The 19,083-nt window shown below is 54.5% G+C and overlaps 1 protein-coding gene across 3 annotated transcripts in view; it reads left to right on the forward strand.

Moving 5' to 3' along the window:
• The window catches only part of SPNS3 (SPNS lysolipid transporter 3, sphingosine-1-phosphate (putative)), a gene marked incomplete at its 5' end in the record, with an annotated part of 44,776 nt that extends 26,837 nt beyond the window's left edge, over positions 1–17,939 (forward strand). Inside the window, 4 exons of one of the 3 annotated variants that reach the window (XM_081219243.1) lie at positions 9,586–9,651; positions 16,289–16,387; positions 16,488–16,659; positions 17,549–17,939. In XM_081219243.1, coding sequence (XP_081075369.1) covers positions 9,586–9,651; positions 16,289–16,387; positions 16,488–16,659; positions 17,549–17,637 — 426 coding nt within the window. In that variant the 3' untranslated portion in view covers positions 17,638–17,939. The remainder of the gene's footprint in view (positions 1–9,585; positions 9,652–16,288; positions 16,388–16,487; positions 16,660–17,548) is intronic. The other 2 variants (XM_081219245.1, XM_081219244.1) reach the window with 2 other exon arrangements.
• Between the last annotated feature and the right edge of the window lie 1,144 nt (positions 17,940–19,083).

The following is a 19,083-nucleotide window of genomic DNA, read 5'->3' on the forward strand; positions in this document are numbered from 1 at the left end:
GAGTGTGAGAGAAATGGATGAGTCAAGGGCAACTCCAGGGTTTTGGGCCTGAGCAACTGCAAACACGGAGTTGCCATTTACTGAGACGGAGAAGGCTGGAGGGAAGTACGGAGTTGTTGTTGGTTGGTTTTTTTTTTTTGGAAAGGGTGGGATTAGGAGTTCAATTTTAGACATGTTGAATTTGAGATGCCTTTTAGGACATTCAGCTGCAGATGTTAAGAGGCAGTTGGAAATATATGAGTCTGGAGTTCAGGAGAGAGATCTAGGCTGGTTATGTAAAGCCGTGAGACTGAATGAGATCAGCAAAGGCCTGAGCTTGGATAGAAAAGAGAAGAGGACCAAGGATCACACTCTGGGAGACTCGACACATCAAGGATATGGAAGCATCATGCTATCACAGTGAAATCAAGCGATGAGACCACCAATTCAATCCACCACACTCTATCAATGACCTTTCTATTTTTATTTGGGGGAAATTAAAAAAAAAATAAAAGCAAAACCAGAAAAGCACAAAGAAGAAGATAACAATTTTCCATTTCCTCATCCCCTAGAATCAGCTACTCTTAACATCTTGGCCTCTTTGCTTCTACTTTTGTGATGTGACCATCCTTCTATATGTGTCTCTGTATATAAACCCAGATTTATGTTTTTAGAAATACTTTTGTTAAACTGAGGTTATCTGGTAATTTTAAAAACAGATTTATTGAGATGAAATTCAGGTATCATACAATTTAAAGTACAAAATTTAATGGTTTTTAGTATATTCACAGAGGTTTGCAATCAACACCACATCAATTTTAGAACATTTTCATCAGCTCAAAAAGAAACTTTATGAGACAATAGAATAAATGCATTTCTTGGGCTTCCTATAAAAAAAAAGAAACTTCATATTCATTATAAATCATTCACCATTTTCCCCTAACCATCCTCTATTCCAGCCCTAGGTAACTGCTAATCTGCTTTCTGCCTTTATAGATTTGCCTATTCTGGATATTTCATGTAAATAGAATCATATAGTGTTTAATTCATTTATATGAATTTACCTGAAGAAATTGAAGTGAAATCAGAGGACCTGGTTAACTTCAAATTAATTTTAAAACTTTGGACTTATTCATGAATCCTGATCAGCTTTCTTATACCTCCCCCTTCTTCTCTCCCCAGTCTCCTGGTTTTTGTTAGTTATATTATTATTTTTACTTTTTCTGGATTTATAACACTCACAGTCTCTTCTCTAAGCATAATCCTTAGATCTGGAACAGTAGTCTCAGATTTAAATAGATTCAATACTCATTCTCCATCTGTTGCATAGATGCTCCATTCCTGAGTTCTTCATTTTGGTTCAACTCCTGAGTAGATTTTGTGGTTAAATAGTTTTTAATCCATTCCGTCCCCCTTTCCAAACCAAAAAGGGCTAGAGAGGTGGTTTTCCTTTGGTTCATTTATGTTTGAGATTGTCTTCTCCTCTTTCCCTCTTTTCTTGAACAACAATTCACTGGGTATGGTATTCTTGGCTCACATTTTCTTCCTTTCATTACTTTGCAAACATTTGTTCCATTGTCTTTTCGTATGAAATATTGCTGTGAAGAATGAAGTTTAAAAAATCTTTTATATCGATTCACTTTTTCATCTGGATACCTGAAGATTACATTATTTATTCTTGAAATTCAGTGGCTTAGGTAGTGTATTAGTTATCTCTTGCTGTGTAACAAATCATCCCCAAATGTGGTTGTTTAAGACAGCACACATTTATTATCTCACAGTTTCGGTGGGTCAGGAATCCAGGCATAGCTTAGTTGGGTCCTCTGCTTCATGGTCTCTTGTAGGCTCCAATCAAGGCATTGGCCCAGGGTCTGTGGTCTCATGTGAAGTCTCAACTAGGGAGGGATCTGCTTCCAAGCTCACTCAGTGGTTGTGGGCCGCATTCAGATCCTTCTGTGATGTTGGATTGAGGGCCTCAGCTCCTCATTGGCTATTGGCTGGAGTCTGCTCTCAGCTTGTTTGCTATGTTGGCTTCTTTCTTATGGCAGCTCCCTTCCTGAATATGTGTAGGCTGAGAAGGCAATAGAGGAGTCTATCAAGGGGAGTCACGGTCTTTTGTAACCTAATCACGGAAGTGGTATCCCATGACTTTTGCTGTATTCTGCCCATTAGAAGCACATCCCTAGGTCCAGCCCACACCCAGGGTGAGATACAGAGGCAGGGGTCTCTGGAGCCATGTTAGAAGCTGCTTGCAACAGCTAGGATATATCTCAATGCTAACTATTCTATATCATATAAAAGTTTGTTCATAGGGCTTCCCTGGTGGCGCAGTGGTTGAGAGTCCGCCTGCCGATGCAGGGGACACGGGTTCGTGCCCCGGTCCGGGAAGATCCCACATGCCGTGGAGCGGCTGGGCCCGTGAGCCATGGCTGCTGAGCCTGCGCGTCCGGAGCCTGTGCTCCGCAACGGGAGAGGCCACAACAGTGAGAGGCCCGCGTACCAACCAAAAAAAAAAAAAAAAAAAAAAAAAGTTTGTTCATAACAGTGTTCTTATCTGCTGAATCAGTACTGAGTATCCTCCTTCCCCCTCTCATCTCTTTGAATATTTCTTATGTTTGTTTATTTGTTGAGCTTTTTTTTTTTTTACCTGTGTTGGATCATCTTCTGGGCTGGGACCAGGGTTAGGACAGCAAGGCATAAGGGCACACAATTTAAGGAGGCACTCACTCCCAGGGGCTAACCCTACACTTGTGCAACCCAGAGACTGAGTACCTCCTTAAATTTGGTACCCTATGTGTCTCACTTGCCGTGCTCTAGTCCCAGCCCTGATCTACTTTACCTGTCTTTCATGTCATTTACTTCTCTCTAAATGTTTTCTCTTTTTCTTTTTTAAAGTTTTTTTTCATGTGGACCATTTTTTAAAGTATTTATTGAATTTATTACAATATTGCTTCTGTTTTATGATTTTTGTTTTTTTGTTTTTGTTTTTGTTTTTTTTTTTTGGCCACAAGGCATGTGGGATCTTAGCTCCCCAACCAGGGATCGAACTGCACCCCCTGCATTGGAAGGCGAAGTCTTAACCACTGGAGCACGAGGGAGGTCCCAATGTTTTCTTCTTTGTGTTTTTTAAAAATCAGTCAATCTGTGTGATTATCTCAAGCCTTTCTCTATATTGGTGATTCTACTTTGGTTGATGTCTATTCTGTTTCTGACTGTTTTTAATTTATTAGTTCTGTAATAATGTTGTTTATTGCTTTGCTCCTCCATTTATTCCCTTAAGTCTGTGATATCCTTTTATATCTCATCCTATTGGGGGTTCATTTCATTTTTGAGCTCTTTATTGAATTACTATTCAATATAGTTTGAAACAATTATAAGGTATTTCCTCTGCTCCTTCTCCTATCATCTGTCTTCTAGGTTGGGTTCTTTTTTCTTCCTTCCTCCTTTTCTCTCTTCTTCCTTCTCCACCTTTCCCCCTTTCCATTTCCTCTGTTTCTCCCTCCCTCTTCCTCCCTCTCCCTCCCTCCCTCCCTCTTCCTCCCCCTCCCTCCCTCCCTCCCTCTTTCTTCCTTCCTTCCTTCCTTCCTTCCTTCCTTCCTTTCTTCTTTCTTTCCTTCCTCCCTCCCTCCATCCCTTCCTTCCTTCTTTCTTTCTTTCTTCTCTCTTCCCTCCCTTCCTCTCTTCCTACCTCCTTCCCTCTCTCACTTTCTCTCTCTGTTTTTTGTGTTTTTTTTGTATGTTTGTATAGTTCACATACTGAGTGCTTTCTCTAGCCTGGGTGTGGGCAACTCTGCTCTGATACTGAATTTGCTTTGATATAGTGTGGGTGACTCTTTCTTTTCTTCTACTCTCTTCCTGACTTCTCTGTGACTATTCTCTTCCCCAAAGGGGCTGCAGTTTGAGAGTTGAGTGTTAGGTTTTCTGTTGCCTGAGGGAATTGCAGGGCTCAGGTAAGGCAGGAGGGGCTTTGTTAGAACACCTGGGCTCTGCTCTCTCCCCTGGGATTTAGGTAAATGCTCTATCACAGGGTTCATTCTACTTAATTACTGGGCCTTAGGCCCAGTAAAAAACAGTAAAAAATTACTGTTTTTAGGCCTTATGTGGAGTTAGTAACTGGAGTCATTTATTCACTTTTCCACTTTTACCCATTTCTCCCCAGCAGCTTTTCCCACTGGTTCTCAGTTAAGAGTGGAAACAAAGGACCCCTGCTCAGCTTATTTCCCTCTAGATGTTGGGGTTTTGGAGGATAGCTCTGGGGAGGGAGGAGCTGAGAAGGGTTATATTCTCTACTTTACTCCAGAATTATCTGGTTTTTTGCCTTGGCTGCCAATATTTAATACTTACCTCATTAGGCTTTTTTTTTCCTTTGGTGAAAAACATTTCCCCCCCCACCCCCCGACACTATTTTTTACTTTTGGGGGAAGGGAAGTCTATGGTGCAATTGCAACCCTCCGTTTTTACCCAGGAGCTGCCCCAGATGATCTTTAAGGCTCCTTCCAGCCCAAACTAGATCGTAACCCTGAGTTCCCTACTGGCCCAAGGAGCAATGTGGCCACCGTGACACAGAGCAGAGCCAGCTTGGCGGTCACTGAGGCCTTTGCATCCGGGAAGGGATGCTGCCCTTCTCAGCCTTGGTGATTCCTGAGCAAGGACCAGAGATGGAGGCCCAGGATTTGCCGAGCCTGGTGCCCACAAGGGAGTCTTGCGTGATGGTTGGCAGGGAGCAGTTAGGATGTGTGTCCATTGTAGCTGTGGTCCGGGTCAGCTAAGGATTCCAGGGTTGGCTATGAGACCTGCTCTCACCCCTGGGTGGCCCAGACAGCTGGGCCGTGCAGGTGCCCCAGCTTGGGGGATCTCTCCTACCACCTGGCCCTTGCGGGTTTTTTGGACAAGTCTATTTATTTATTTATTTAGGCTGAGCCAGGTCTTAGTTGCCGCATGCGGGATCTTTAGTTGTGGCACGCAAACTCTTAGTTGTGGCATGTGGGATCTAGTTCCTTGACCAGGGATCGAACCCAGGCCCCCTGCTTTGGGAGCGTGGAGTCTTAGCCACTGGACCACCAGGGAAGTCCCAGCCCTTTTGCTCTTGTGTCTTGGGCTGAAGTAACTGGGCCTTGCCAGAGGCTGCCTCCGAGGGGCTGAGAGAGGCCCACCTACCCTTCCTCTGAGGACCCCACTTCCCTGCCAGGATCTAGCAGGTGTCTCTTCTTGGATGGGCAGCAGAGCCTGCAGTGTCAGCTGGGTTCTCCAGGAGGACTGGAGCTCATTCCCCATCTGCCTGTCTACCAGGCTGCTGGGCCTTTGCTGGCCCATGGGAGCTGGGCGGTACCTTTGTGCCCTAAAGACAGTCCCTGCAATTACAGGTTGGCACGCCCAGGGGAAAAGCGTGCCAGCCAGCCCGGCAGCTTGCTAGTGGCCAGTCTGTGCTGGGGACCTGCATCCTGACTGGCTCAACCACACTGGGTGAAGAGTTGACCTGTGCAAGGGGAGGATCGGCCTTACCTCTGCCTGAGTCTCCACAAGCCCATGGGAGACATTTGCTTTCTCCCTACCTGGGGGCACCTAGAATCCATTCTTTGCAGTTCAGAGATCAGTTACTGCCCAGTTGGAAGACTGAGATGGACCAAAGTGAAGACACTGTCCCTTCCACTCCACAGGGGCTGAGCCTCCTCTGGGGCAGGTGCTCCAGCTTCCATCCTGCTCCCTGCCCATGCCTACCTGTGCGTGTAGGTGTACGTGAGGAGGGTGTCTTTGTGTGTGAAGGTATGAGTGTGTGCATGTCCGAGTGCAGGTATGCACATGAGTGAAAAGCAAGAGCATGTTTGTGTACATGTATACGTGTGTGTGCGCCCATGTGATTGTGCACAACTTGCTGTCCACATTATAAGACCACAAGCATGCACATGTACATGCTAGGCTGTTTTCCAGCAAGTTCTGTACGAGGGTCGTCAGCCACTGTCTGTTTGGTTGGTACTCTTGCCACACATATTTTAATACTTAGAATGTCATCCCTGTTACCTGCTTATGTATGTGTCTTTGTGGTGTGTGAGTTTTGCGTATGTGTCCCAGGTTATGGGTCTAGGTATGTGTGCATGGGTCTTGAAGCTCTTGTGTGTGTGTGTGTGTGTGTGTGTGTCTTGAGGATGCACGTGTCTGTGCATGCTTGTGTGGTTGTGTATTATGTAAGTGCATGTGCTTGTGTCAGTGTGTGTGTGTGTGTGTGTGTGTGTACGCCTCTCTGGCCGGGGGTGACTAAGGCCAGAAATATGCATCATCACCGCCCCAACTCGAGGGGGAAATCCTCTTGAGTCTGAAAAGGAAAGGCCAGGGGTTGAGGGGCTCCACGCTTCTCAGGCGGTATTCCCAGGCCCTATCACCCAGGGAGACGCAGTCAGGGTGCAGGGAACCATGAACAGGCACTAAGGGGATGAGGGCAGATTTCCCATTTCCCTTTCGGAAGTCCCCTCCGGGGCTGCTGTCCGGAGGGATGGTGGGGCCTGGGAAACTGGAGAGGCGGAGGGACGGGGGAGGCCCGGACCAGGCCAGCAGCAGTGGCCGGGAGGAGGGGGCAGATCTGAGGGACATTTAGGATGCAGAATGGACAGGAATCGGTGTCTGGAGGGGTGCGAAGGCGAGCAAGGCATGTAGGAGCCCCCCGCCTCCCCCTTTCCATGTCTGGCCGCTTGGGCAGCTTGCTGGCGGCCAGTCTGTGGGTGGGTCCTGTATCCTGGCTACCTCAAGCACCCTGGGCGAGGACAGTAACGTGGGGGGACAGGAGGAGAGAGCAGGTTTGGGGACCTGGTCAGTGCGAGGGGCCTGTGGCCGTGCAGAAGAGGGCATCCAGGGGGCTGAGGGGCCCGTGTGGGAGGAGCTTTGAACGGTCGGCTGGCTACATTCTTCACCGTGACTTAACTTCAGACCAGGGCCCTTCTTGCTTGTTTTGTTTTTTAATTGCGGAACGCAAGTCTGCGTTGGTCGTGGGGGCCGCTGGCTTCTCAGACCTGATTTGCACGCAGCCTGTGGGACCAACTGAAGTTATCTTGCAGCTTTAAAAGCAAAGGCTGTTGGTGGTGGAGGGGGCTGCTGGGGCACTGGGCCACCCTATCGTAGTAGCGTTGGGAAAACCAAGGCCCAGAGGGTGGTGACCGCCAAGGGTGGCCCCACATGGCCAGGTCACACCTCTTTGATGGGGTGTCCCTCCAGGGGGTCACACCTCTTTGATGGGGTGTCCCTCCTTGAGCCCAGGCAGCCGCCTCAGGAGACTCTGTAATTACGGGATTAGGAGGTGGCCTCTCCCCAGCTGGGCCTTCCGCTCCTCAAAGCCTCTGCATGGAGGCGGGGATTTGGTGGCTTGGGGTGGGTTTCCAGGTGTGTCTGAGGAAACCTGGCATCCTCAGGCAGCTTGTTCAGCCTGAAAGGCCCCGTTGTGGCTGCAGCCTCCCTCCGATTGGCCCTATTTTGGGGTCAGGATCCACCCTGCTCCAGCTGGCGGAAGGAAAAGGTGTATCTCAGCATGTCCCGTGGGTGTGGGGCAGCAGCGGGGAGACCGCAGCACCCGCAGAGAGCAGGCTTTGTGTGGCTGGGCCCTGGCTATGGAGGGTAGGATGCCTTTGAGCTGGAAGTGGGAGGAGGGCAGTGGCCTGGCAGTCCTGGTGGATGTGGGAGTCGAGGGAAGGATGGGTGTGAGCTGCCCTCACGTTGGTCCCAGGAGGCCGGGTTGGCAGACCCTGTGGGGCTGGAATGCAGGTCTGCAGCCTGCCTGGGCCCCGCCTAAAGCTCGCCAGCTGGCCACTTCCTGATTCCCACCCCTGTGGGAGCCCAGCCCCGGGCCCAGAGGGAGGCCCGCCCTGCCCTCAAGCGTTCCCCAGTCTGTGGAGGGCCAAAGGCTAGTGAGACTGGGAGAAGACACCCGCTGCTCCCCCTTCCCAGTGGGTCCTGCCGTCTCTCCGCAACCCTGAGCCACACTCCTGCCCGCCCAGCCTCATGGGTGCCTTCCTGCCTCCTCGCCTCTGCTCACTAAGGTTCTCTGCCTGGCACGGCCTTGGGGCTCTTCTAGACCCATGCTGATCTTGCCCATCCTTCGGGGCTCTGCTCAATGCCACCTCCACCTGGAAGCCCTCCCCATCCTGGGCTTTCCTCTGACTTCCCTCTTGCCAGCCTCACCGAGCACTATGGTCTCTGGGACCTCTCGGAGTCTCCCCCCGACCTCACCGACAGCTTCCTGTCCCTCACCTTGCCGCAGGGGAGAGGGGCTCACCAGAAAGTGGCTTGATGTGTGACCCTGGGCCTGAGTTCTCATTTGTGGAGTGGATGTAATGATACGTGTCTTATGAGGTGGCTGAGAGTTGGATGGGTGACAAAAGTGGACGTGCCTGGCACGCAGTCAGTGTGCAGGCAGTGGCCCTTTGGTTCCACGGTCCTGAGTGCTTGTAGGCCTTTGGGATCCAGAGCCTGGGCTGCCCCAGGCACAGCCCCGTGACTCCAGGAATGACTAATTCCACTCCAGCAATAAGCCCTTAGAAGCTCTGAGAAATGAGACTTTTCCCCTCCTTCTTGCTGCTTCATTAAACTCTTCTTGAGTGAGTGGAATGAGGGTTGTCCTAATCCTTTGGCACGAGGTAGGGGGTTCAGGGAGCTGGGAGAGACAGGCACACAGCAGCCTCCAGATGGTGAGGCGGAGGGTGGGCACACAAGGTTATCCCAGCCCCACAGGTGCCCGGGGTGGGGGTGGGCGCTGGACGGGGGCCGGAAGCCTCGTGTTTCAGGATGGATTTGCCCTGGGCCAGCTGGCGACCTCAGACAAGGCCTGGCCCTGACCCGGGCACAGTTTACTGTCTCAGCCTTGCTCACGTCCCTGTGCCGCTCTCGGGGTCTGGGAAGGGGAAGGCCTGGGAGGGGCTGTTGATAGGAGGCCTGGACTGGGCAGTCTGGCTGGCATGCAGTAGGCACCTCCTTAGTGTACATAGGCCTTAGGGGAACAAAGGGGAGGGTGGGCAAGCCCTGGACCTTTCTCCTCTGTTTATTTATTTATTTATTTTAAAAAATTTGTATTTATTATTTATTTATTTGGGATGTGCCGGGTCTTAGTTGTGGCACATGGGATCTTTAGTTGCAGCATGTGGACTTGTTAGTCGCAGCATGCGGACTCTTCGTTGCAGCACGCATGCAGGATCTCGTTCCCCGGCCAGGGATTGAACCTGGGCCCCCAGCATTGGGAGCGTGGAGTCTTACCCACTGGACCACCAGGGAAGTGCCTTGTTTCTCCACCTTTAAACGTGGCCTGGGAGTCCTGGCTGCCTCCCTGGGTGACCTCAGTGGCTAGACCCTGGGGGCCGTCCATCAGGGGGAGTGCTCTTGCCAGGCCCGGGCCCTGGCACTCCTCTCTGGGTCATGGCTGCCAGTCTGCCCAGATGGGAATGTCTACCCACTCTGGAGGCTGCTGCAACTGGGAAAACAGTTGCAAATCTCACCCACCCCAGTAAGTCTCGATGGGTCCTTCCTCTGGGCAGCCTCAGTCTCCTTCTCCACAGGGGGGAAGAAACAGCATGGGGAGGGGCTGGTGACTGAGATCCAGGGAGCCTCATCCCGGCCACCCTGTGTTCACAGGTGTTCCTGGCCCTCGGGGAGCTGCTCCTGTCCTGCAACTGGGCCGTGGTTGCTGACATCCTGCTGGTAGGTGTGGGAGTCGGAACGGAGGGCTGGTCCTGGGGCCTCTTGAGCAGGGGCAGCTGGAGTCTGTCCTGCTAAGGGCTGGACTTCTGCTGTTGAGTGGCCTAGAGGTCAGGAGGGGCTTCAGAGACCATGGGGTAGGGGACCAAGGTCAATGAACAGTCACCTTGGACGAGGGGCCTCCCTGACAGTCTCAGACATATCCTTTGACCATCACTCCCATTTTGTAGATGAGCAAATGGAGGCTCAGAGAGGGTAGGTGCCTGAACCAAGGTCACACAGCCTGCAGAGGCACTGAGCCAAGACTGGGGCCCGGGCTTTTTGACTCCAGGCCTCCCTCCCTCTTTCTTGACTGCTCTTCTCAGCAAGCAGGCTCCTTGGCCTCCACTCTGGGTGTGCAGACAGGGATGCTGGACTTCAGGGCCACTGAACCCAGGTGGGTCCAGGCCACCCCAGCTCCCATATCATGAGCTGCAAGGCAAGGGGCCGGCTCAGGCTATAATGAGGGCTGATGCTATCCTGACCCCATGACTGCTAGGTCCAGAGTCTAGCAGGACCCTCCCTGAGCCTCACACTCTCCATCCAGCCTCCCTGCCTCCTTCTAGGAGATGTGCAGGGAAATTTTTTGAACACTGAAGGGCTGTGCCCTTGTGGATTACACAGGGTCCCAGACCTAGGGACACCCCAAGAGCCCTCCTCCTGCCTCCTGGTAGTCCAGGGCTGGGTGGGCGTGAGGGAACCAGAGCAGCCTGGAGTCGACTGAGAGCCGTCCTGAAGGGGGTCTAGTGCAGGGGCACGAACCTGGATTCCGGAAACAGACCTGGGTTTCAGTCCTGCTTCTGCCACCTACTAGCTGTGTGTGACCTAGGCAAGTCACTTTGTGTCGCCGAGCCTCAGATTCCCTGTGTGGAAAATGGGGATGAAAATACCTCCTGGATTATCATGAGGGTGAAATGAGATTATCCATGTAAAGCTTTTGCCCTGTGCCTGGCACAGAGAATGCTGGCTGGGATTCTGATAGCAAGTCAGCAGTTCCTACTTTCTCATCTTCCATCTCCCAGAGAAATCCTGGCATCCTGGAATCTGAGTTTGAAAGGGCTGTGGGGAAGTGTAGTCATTTAATTAGCCAACAAAACCTGCTTGAATACTGCTGTGGATGGGAGGCTCACTCTCTGTCTAGATGCTCTGGCCCTCTTCTCAGCCCAGGCTCAGCGGATATAGACGGCTGTCCTGTCTTTGACTCCTGGGTGGTTGTATCAGCTGCAGGGCTGGCGGGTCTTCTCTTTTCCTCCCTCCAGGCAGGAGACTTGGGCTCCATCCCAGACTCAGCCATAGACCTGCTGAATGGCCTTGGGCCTCAGTTTCCTTGTCTATAAAAAGGGGTAGTCTATAAAAAGGGGTAATCATGGGCTTCCCTGGTGGCGCAGTGGTTGAGAGTCCGCCTGCCGATGTAGGGGACACGGGTTCATGCCCCGGTCCGGGAGGATCCCACATGCCGCGGAACAGCTGGGCCTGTGAGCCATGGCCGCTGAGCCTGCGTGTCTGGAGCCTGTGCTCCGCAACGGGAGAGGCCACAACAGTGAGAGGCCCGCATACCACAAAAAAAAAAAAAAAAAAAAATAGGGTGTAATCATAACCAGCCTGGTGGGGTAAGCAAGATAGCCTGAAGGAAAGCCCTCAGTATGTGGAATCGTGCTGGCAAATGTCCTTTTTTTTTTTGGCCAAGCTGTGCAGCATGTGGCACCTTACTTCCCCGACCAGGGATTGAACCTGTGTCCCCTGCATTGGAAGTGTGGAACCGCTAGGGAAGTCCCAGGCAAACGTTGTCTTGAGTGGGGCTGCCCACTTGTCCTCTGAATCCTGCCCCCTGCAGCTTCCTCCACGTCCCCACCCCCAGCCTGCTCCCTGCTGCACACGGCAGCCCTGCAGATATGTGAAGACTGCGCCTGTGTGTCCCCCACCCTGCCCACCGTGTCTGTGTTTGCAAGAATGATTAACCTGGCAGAGCCAGGCTCTTTGTAGAGCTGTGTGTGGGCTGGGGGCAGGAGAGGAGGGGTGAGGGGGCCAGTCAGCCATAGTCTGAGCCATCTGGGTCTGCTGGGGAGCTGGCTGGCACTGCCCAGGGGGCCGGGCTGGACATGATCCAGCCTACTTAGTGCTCCCCACGGTCCTCCCCTGGCTTGGAGGCCTCCAGCCCCTAAAGCTTAGTGGGGCGTGTCATCCCAGGAAGGCTTCCAGCCCCCCTTCCCCTGCCTCCCCACCTTCCCAAAGCCCCTCAGTGGAGGACAGCCTTGTGACACTTTGGTGGTGGCCGGAGCTGGACCAGTCCCTGCGGTTTTGGGAGCTCAGTCCCCTGACAGAGAGAGGGGGAAGGCTCCAGGGTGGAGTGATCTCTGGCAGTGGGGGGCTCCCAGCTGTGGGGCGGAGGGCAGACAGACGGCAGCTGGGGGCAGGGTGAGGAAGGGTGGGAGGTGACGTGACCTGGAGCGTAAGAAGCTGCGCAGGGGAGAGAGGAGAGAGAGAGTGGTAGCTGGAGTTGGCAGGTCATAGGTAGCTGGGGTTGCTTTTCTAGAGGTGAGGCAGGAGCAGGCTCCAGGGGGCCGGAGGGGAGATGGGTGGAGAGAGGCCAGCAGGGGGTGGGATGGGGCTGGGGAGGAAGCAGCCTGGAGCAAGGCAGGGGCAGGAAGTGTGGCGACACTGGTGTGGCAGGAAGTGCAGGGAGGTCCCTGCTGGCTGCCCTTGCTCCTGAAGCACAGAAGGTGAGAGGGCAGCAGAGCCCAGGAGCCAGGATTCTGGAACAGTCCACCTGCTTCCACTCCCAGCCCTGCGCCCCTCTGGCTGGCCTTGGTTTGCTCAAGTGTGCAGTAGGTAGAAAGGTGGTACCTACCTACCAGTTACGCCCAGGCTACGCAGGCAGAGTGAGCTAAGCCCGTATCACGCACGTTCCTGAGGGGTTGCTGTGGGCTCCATGGCCCCATGTCAGTCCTGCCTCAGGGACACGGCTCTCTTTGATCTGCTTATCCACAAGGAGGGGAATCCAGATTCTCTCTGGGGAAGAGACCTCAGGGGCTCTTCAGTGGTTCCCAAACTTCACTGAGCCTAAGAATCAGGTTTGGGGGAGCTTGTTACAAATTCAGCTTCCAGGCCCTCTGTCTTCAGAGTCTGATTCAGTTGGGTCTGTGCTGGGTCGAGGGATCTGCATTGCTGTCCAATGTCCTGCGTGATCCCGGTAGAGCCGTTCCTCAGAACGCACTGGAATACACTGGTCTAGTGTAGCCAGCTCCCCAGCTCGTGAACCCTCTGCGACACTCTGACTAGTGCAGTCCGTCCCCTTGTTCACCTACTCTCTGACGGGGAGCTCACTCTTTGTACGCTGGGAAGCCCCTCCCTCCTGGTGGGTCAGTTAATAAAAAGGACCTTGGCTGATTACAGCCAAGACCCACTTTAGACCCACCTCCGGCAACCTCCCCCTGCCCAGCGGGGCCTCGGAGCGCCTTGCTTCCTGGAAGGCTGGAGAGTGTGTCTCCCCAGATGAGCTCCCTGCTTCCCCAGACCTACTGATGGTGTCTCTGGCTCCCTCCCCACCCTCCTGTCTGTCTGGGCTCCGCTCCAGCTTGCCCACCGCCAACCGTGGGGAGTAGGGTAGAAGGGGGACTCGCTCCAGGTCTGTCCTCAGGCTGCTGGAAATCTGCCACCAGGCTCACCTCCCACCTCCTCAGCACATCGCCACCCCCTCCCGCTGGGGGGTCGTCACCCTCCTGTTCTCCCTCTGGCCGGTCTCTGTGCTTCCCTGCTCTGCCTGCTGCCCCGAGGTAGCTGTCTGCTCACTTGTCAGTCTCACCCTCCCAGGGGTGTCTGGGTGGGGAGGCTGAGTGGGGAACGTGAGGCAGGCTGCCAGGGAGTCTGCACCTGGTGACTGGTGCAGTAACCAGTAACTGACTTTCTGCACTCCCTTGATGCACGCCCTTGATTGGCGCTGGTTATGCCTCTGGCTATAAAGGGAACAGCTCTTCTAAGAAGGGTGAGTCAAAAACAGAGGGGTTTTTGTCTCGGAATAGAGTGAGCCTGGAGTTTGGGGAACCCAAAAGCCTCTGAACTTCTAAAATTACCTGCTGGGCTCTCCAGCTGCTGGTGGGGCCCAGCCTTGGCCCCTGGCTACATGGAGACCCTGGGGACCCAGAACAGGCAGGGGGAGACCTACGTCTCCCGCCACTGGCATCAGGGGCTGGTCCAGGTCCCGCAGGTTGGAGTTCCTGGGAGGGGAGGAAGGGAGGGTCCAGCCAGCCCCTGCATGGACTTTCTTGGACACTGAGTCCATCTTCTAGGAGGCCCTGCCCTTCTGCCCAGAACCACCAGTGAGTAATCACATAATTATGGGGTGAGAAGGAAGCACTTGGGGAAGGTGCAAAGCTGTGGTCAGTTCCTTGTCAGGCTTGTTGGCAGGTCCAGGTGATGGGTGGGAGGCCCGGCCTCTCTCACCATCTGGACAGAGTGGCTCAGCGCCGGTGACTCCGGGACCAGCCGGTCACCCTCAAGAGTGACTCTTGCTGCTCTGCCCTGCCCACCCACAAAGCCCTCCCTCCAGTCCCCGGGCTCTGGCCTTTACACCTTGGCTCACACCGTCCCCTGTCTGGAGTTCCCTTCCCCGATATTGCTGCCAGTGAGCGGTTTTCAGGGCTAGGGGTGAGCTTGTCCTCTTGGTTCTTCTCACTGTTTTCCAAATGTTCTATAAAAAATGCGTAAATATTGCTGGAAAGTTTCCTTCTTGCTTCTAACAGCAGAATGGTCAAAGGTCAGACCCTGGAGAAGAAGGCCTGGGATCAAATCTCAGCCCTGCTATTGCCTGGCTGGGTGACCCTGGGCAAGTTACTCACCCTCTCTGTGGAGGGTTTCCTCATCTGTCACATGTGGCTAGTAATCGTATCTCCCTCATGGGTTGGTTGAGTGGATATATAAAAAATATATATATATATGAGATACAGAAAATGCATACAGGAAGCATTTAATAAATGTTAATAATTATTATCATGATGGGCTCAGATTATGGACAACTAGGCCTTGGGGCTAAGGCTCTGGGGTGGGAAATTTCCCTGTGGCTGCCCTGTTGGGACTGTGTGACCGTGTGGCTTCTACTTGAACCTCCTGCCTCCCTCCCCTCCCCTGCTGCAGCCCTGGGTTCTGGCAGGGCCTCTCCTGAGACCAGTCTCCAAGATGGTTCTACTTGACTTATTTAGTTGGCAAACTTTCAGCTAGTCCCCTCTGTGCCTGGTGCCTTGCTGAACCCCAGGGACCCCAAGAGAACTTAGGCAGGAGCTTTGCTGCTGCACAATGTAAGGGTAAGGGGAGGAGGACCATGAACTCTTCCAGCTGAGGGGGATGTGCCTTCAGTTAGGGGTGCACACGAGCTGGGGGAGCTCAGGGCAGGCACCTGAACTCTGGGAAGGCTTCACAGAGGCGGTGGCCCAAAGGTCAGTCCTGAAGGACGAATGGGGATGCTCCAGCTGGACCAGGGAGGGGAAGGCTTGCCAAGCAGAAGGCACAGCACGTCCAAATGCCTGGACGCTTCCTGCCCCTTAGAATCATAGGGCATTATTTCAGCCTGATGTTCTCCAGGTATCAGATGAGGAACGATAATGAAAGTAACCCTTTATGTAGGTACTATTATTATCCCCATATGGGGATGAGGAGGCTGAGGCACAGAAAGGTGAAGTGACTTGCCCCAAGTCACACGGCTAGTGAGTGGGGGGTGTGGGACTGGAACCCAGACAATCTGACTGCAGAATTCATATTCTTTTTTTTTAAAAATAAATTTATTTATTTATTTTTGGCTGCGTTGGGTCTTAGTTGCTGCACGCGGGCTTTCTCTAGCTGTGGCGAGCGGGGGTACTCTTTGTTGCGGTGTGTGGGCTTCTCATTGCGGTGGCTTCTCTTGTTGCGGAGCACAGGCTCTAGGCGCACGGGCTTCAGTAGTTGTGGCTCGGGGTGGTTCTAGAGCGCAGGCTCAGTAGTTGTGGCTTGCGGGCTTAGTTGCTCTGCGGCATGTGGGATCTTCCCAGACCAGGGCTGGAACCCGTGTCCCCTGCACTGGCAGGCAGATTCTTAACCACTGCGCCACCAGGGAAGCCCCAGAATTCATATTCTTAACCTCCCAAGTGGGCCTTTTCAGCAAGGCTGCCTTCGGTCTCTGCCCAGAGGGGCTTCTTGAGATGGGGGCTGAGCCCTCCACACCACTCCGCCCAGGTACCCACACGTGCAGGCGCCTAGCTGTGCACCCGCTCTTTACCCCACAGCCCACACTACTGCCTTCTGGGCCCCTGAGCTGGGACACACCTGCCCCATCACTGTTGTCACAGCCATGCCTGGTCACCCTGATTTAACAGCGAACTCTCAAGAGGGGTGGCCTTCATCAGGGACCTGGCAGCTCCATCCCAGGGGACCAGGGAGCCTTCCTGAGCCTCCAAGCGACCCGAAGGCTCAGTGGTGGGGCTTCAGGCATTGGGGTCGTCGACCCCCTGCCATCCCACTCTCTTGGCCAGGCTGTCACCCCACCAGGCTGGTCCTTGGCAGCCGGGGGACATGAGGGGGCACCTACTCCTTGCCCTCGCTTGGGGAGCTCTCTTGGTGCTTCTGTGTTTTGCAGTCCGTGGTGGTACCCAGGTGCCGGGGGACGGCAGAGGCGCTTCAGATCACAGTGGGCCACATCCTGGGAGATGCCGGCAGCCCCTACCTCACTGGACTTGTAAGGCTGGGTGGATGGCAGGGCTCCAGGGAGGAAGTGCACTTGAAGGCCTGGAGGCCGGTCTGGTGGGCCCGACAGACCCAGCCTGTCTCCTCTGCAGATCTCCAGCGCCCTGCCGGCTGGGCGTCCCGACTCCTACCTGCAGCGCTTCCTCAGCCTTCAACAGAGCTTCCTGTGCTGCGCCTTCATTATCGCCCTGGGTGGTGGCTGCTTCCTGCTGACTGCACTGCGCCTGGAGAGAGACCAGGCCCAGGCCCGGCAGCCAGGCACAGGTACCCCTGCCGCCTTGCACCCATACCAGGCTCAGGGCTGACCCTATAGGAGCAAGGATCACCACCCACCTGCTGAGCCCCTGGCTAGTTTATTTATTTGTTCATTCATTCATTCATTCACCCATAGTTATTATGTCCCTGCTATGTGCCAGGCAAGGCTGCAGATGCTGGGGAGTGAACACCAAGTCCGAGCCCCCATGAAGCGAAACAAACAAGAAACAAACAGAAGTAAAAGATAGAGTACGTTCATAAAGCAGGAAAGTGGGGAGAGAGGAACAGGTGGGGGCAGGTTGCAGTTTTTGAAAGGGTGGTCAGAGAGGTCCGCACTGCGCGGGGGCTGAGTCATGCAGCTATCTGGGGGAAGGTGCTCCTGGCAGGGGGAAAAGCTAGTGCAAAGGCCCCGAGGTAGGAATGGACCTGATGTGTTTGAGGACTGGCAAGGAGGCCAGTGTGGCTGGAGCAGGAGCAAGGGGGCCAGTGGTTGGGACGAGGGTGACAGTAATGGGACCAGAGCGTGGGGGCTTTGGGGGCCTTTGTAGGGACTGAGGCCTTACACAGAGTGAGATGTGAGCTGCTTTCTGGTTTCCAGTGCACAAGCCCCAAGGTGTCTGATTTACATCCTAAAAGCACCACTCTGGTGCTGCTGTGTTGAGAACAGACTGTAGGGGGTTAGTGTTGAAGCAGAGGTACCATAGGAGGCCCTGCAGCCGTCAGGGGAGAGCAGTGGGGCTGGGACCGTGGTGGTGGCATTGAAGGTGGGGAGAACGGGTCGGATCTGGAATTTATTTTGAAAACGGAAGCTAGAGGATTTCATGACAGACTGTGCCCAGGCCTCGTCCCAAAACACCTTTGCCTCCTTTGGGGCTGGCTGAGCGATTTCTTCCCACAGGGATCCCCGACAGCAAGGACGTGGACAGCGAGGCCATGGAGAGCCAATGCCTGCTTCCTAGCACAGATGCCTCCCCAGAGGACCCCTGAGGCCCCTGCCCTGCAGCGAGGAGGTCCCACCCACCCTGCTCGCACCCTTCTGGGCGGCCTCCACTGTATCAGTGCCTCTGCCCACCTTTGACTGCGGCTCCGGGACCCTGGCCAAGCTGCACCTGCCACTTCTTCGCTCCCAGCTAGAGAGCTGGCAGCGCCTGCGGCTGGGCTGGGAATTGAGCTGTCAGCGCCCTCGGTGGGAGGCCTGAGCCTGTGCCTGCACCCAGCACGAGGCCACGCCAGCCCGGGGCCCTCAGCCTGGCTGCCAGCGGGCCCAATTAAAGTGTGGTCAGTACAAAGCCCGTGGATATAGGCCTTTAGACCTATGTTATTTATAGCCTCAAGGTGTCTCTGCTGGGATTAGAATCAGGAGACGAGGAGGTGGGCAGTCTGGGCCAAGGATGCAGGGCTGCTCAGCGTGGGCCTCTGGGCGTCCCCACCCTGGACCGCCTGCTCTGACCCAGGTTCCCCAGTCGCAGGGTCAGGAGGGCACAGGGCAGCCCTCTGCGTGCATCACCCTCTGAACTAAAGTGGGGGCTGAATCAGTAGTCTTGAAGAGAGGTTTCTGCTCCCGTGCTGCTGTGGGAGTGTGGCTGCAGGAACCAAGGAGACACTCAGAGGAGTGCCCAGGGCTGCACAGACCCACGCTGGGGGCTGGCATGGCTGTGCACGAGGGCCCTGCTCTGCATCCCGGCCTCCTCCCCCACAGGGAGGGCCGGCTCGCTGGGACTCATATTTGCCCCTGGGTTCGGAGCAGCTGGGCGCAGTGGGCCCCGCAGGAGATCCACAGCTTCCAGGCGGGCAGCAGTGGGGAGGCATGTTCTTTCCGCCATGAGCATAAGCAGGTCTCCCCTGCCCTGGTGCCCAGCCAGGCAATCACTGTTCACTTGCTAATCGCCACCTTCGGTGTACCAGGCTGGGCCTGCCTCCCAGCAGCTGTGACCAGCTGAGCAGTGACCCCGACTCACACTCACCTCCTGACCCTTGCTTGCTCCACCCCTGCCCCCCTGTGGTGTCCTCCCTGCCCCTTATGTTGGATGGGACAGGCTCCAGGAGCTGGACGCTCCCGCTCAGTCCGCGCCTGCCACGCTCACCCCCAAGTCTCAGCACCCCCTCAGGAGCAGCCGTCACCAGGGTGACCTCCCCCTCCACCCACGATCTGATGCTTGGCGCTCCTGAAACGGCTGGCCCTGAAGTTAGGAGAGAAAGGATTCATGAGGATGCATGGTAAGGGTTCTGCACCCAGTTACAGTGTGGGTGCGGGGGAGGGGTGCCGTTCCCACACCACCAAGCGATTCTCTGACTCCCGCTGGGGGTCCTACAATTCAACTCGACTCTGAGACTATCTACCCAGAGATAGCATCAGACTCCGCAGGGTAAGGGTGCAGTCCTACAAGACTGTCCCTGCCACCCCTGTGCCACGCTTCAGATGCCAATCACAAG

Source organism: Mesoplodon bidens (assembly GCF_964165515.1).
Source record: "Mesoplodon bidens genome assembly, chromosome: 19".
Taxonomy (NCBI): domain Eukaryota; kingdom Metazoa; phylum Chordata; class Mammalia; order Artiodactyla; family Ziphiidae; genus Mesoplodon; species Mesoplodon bidens.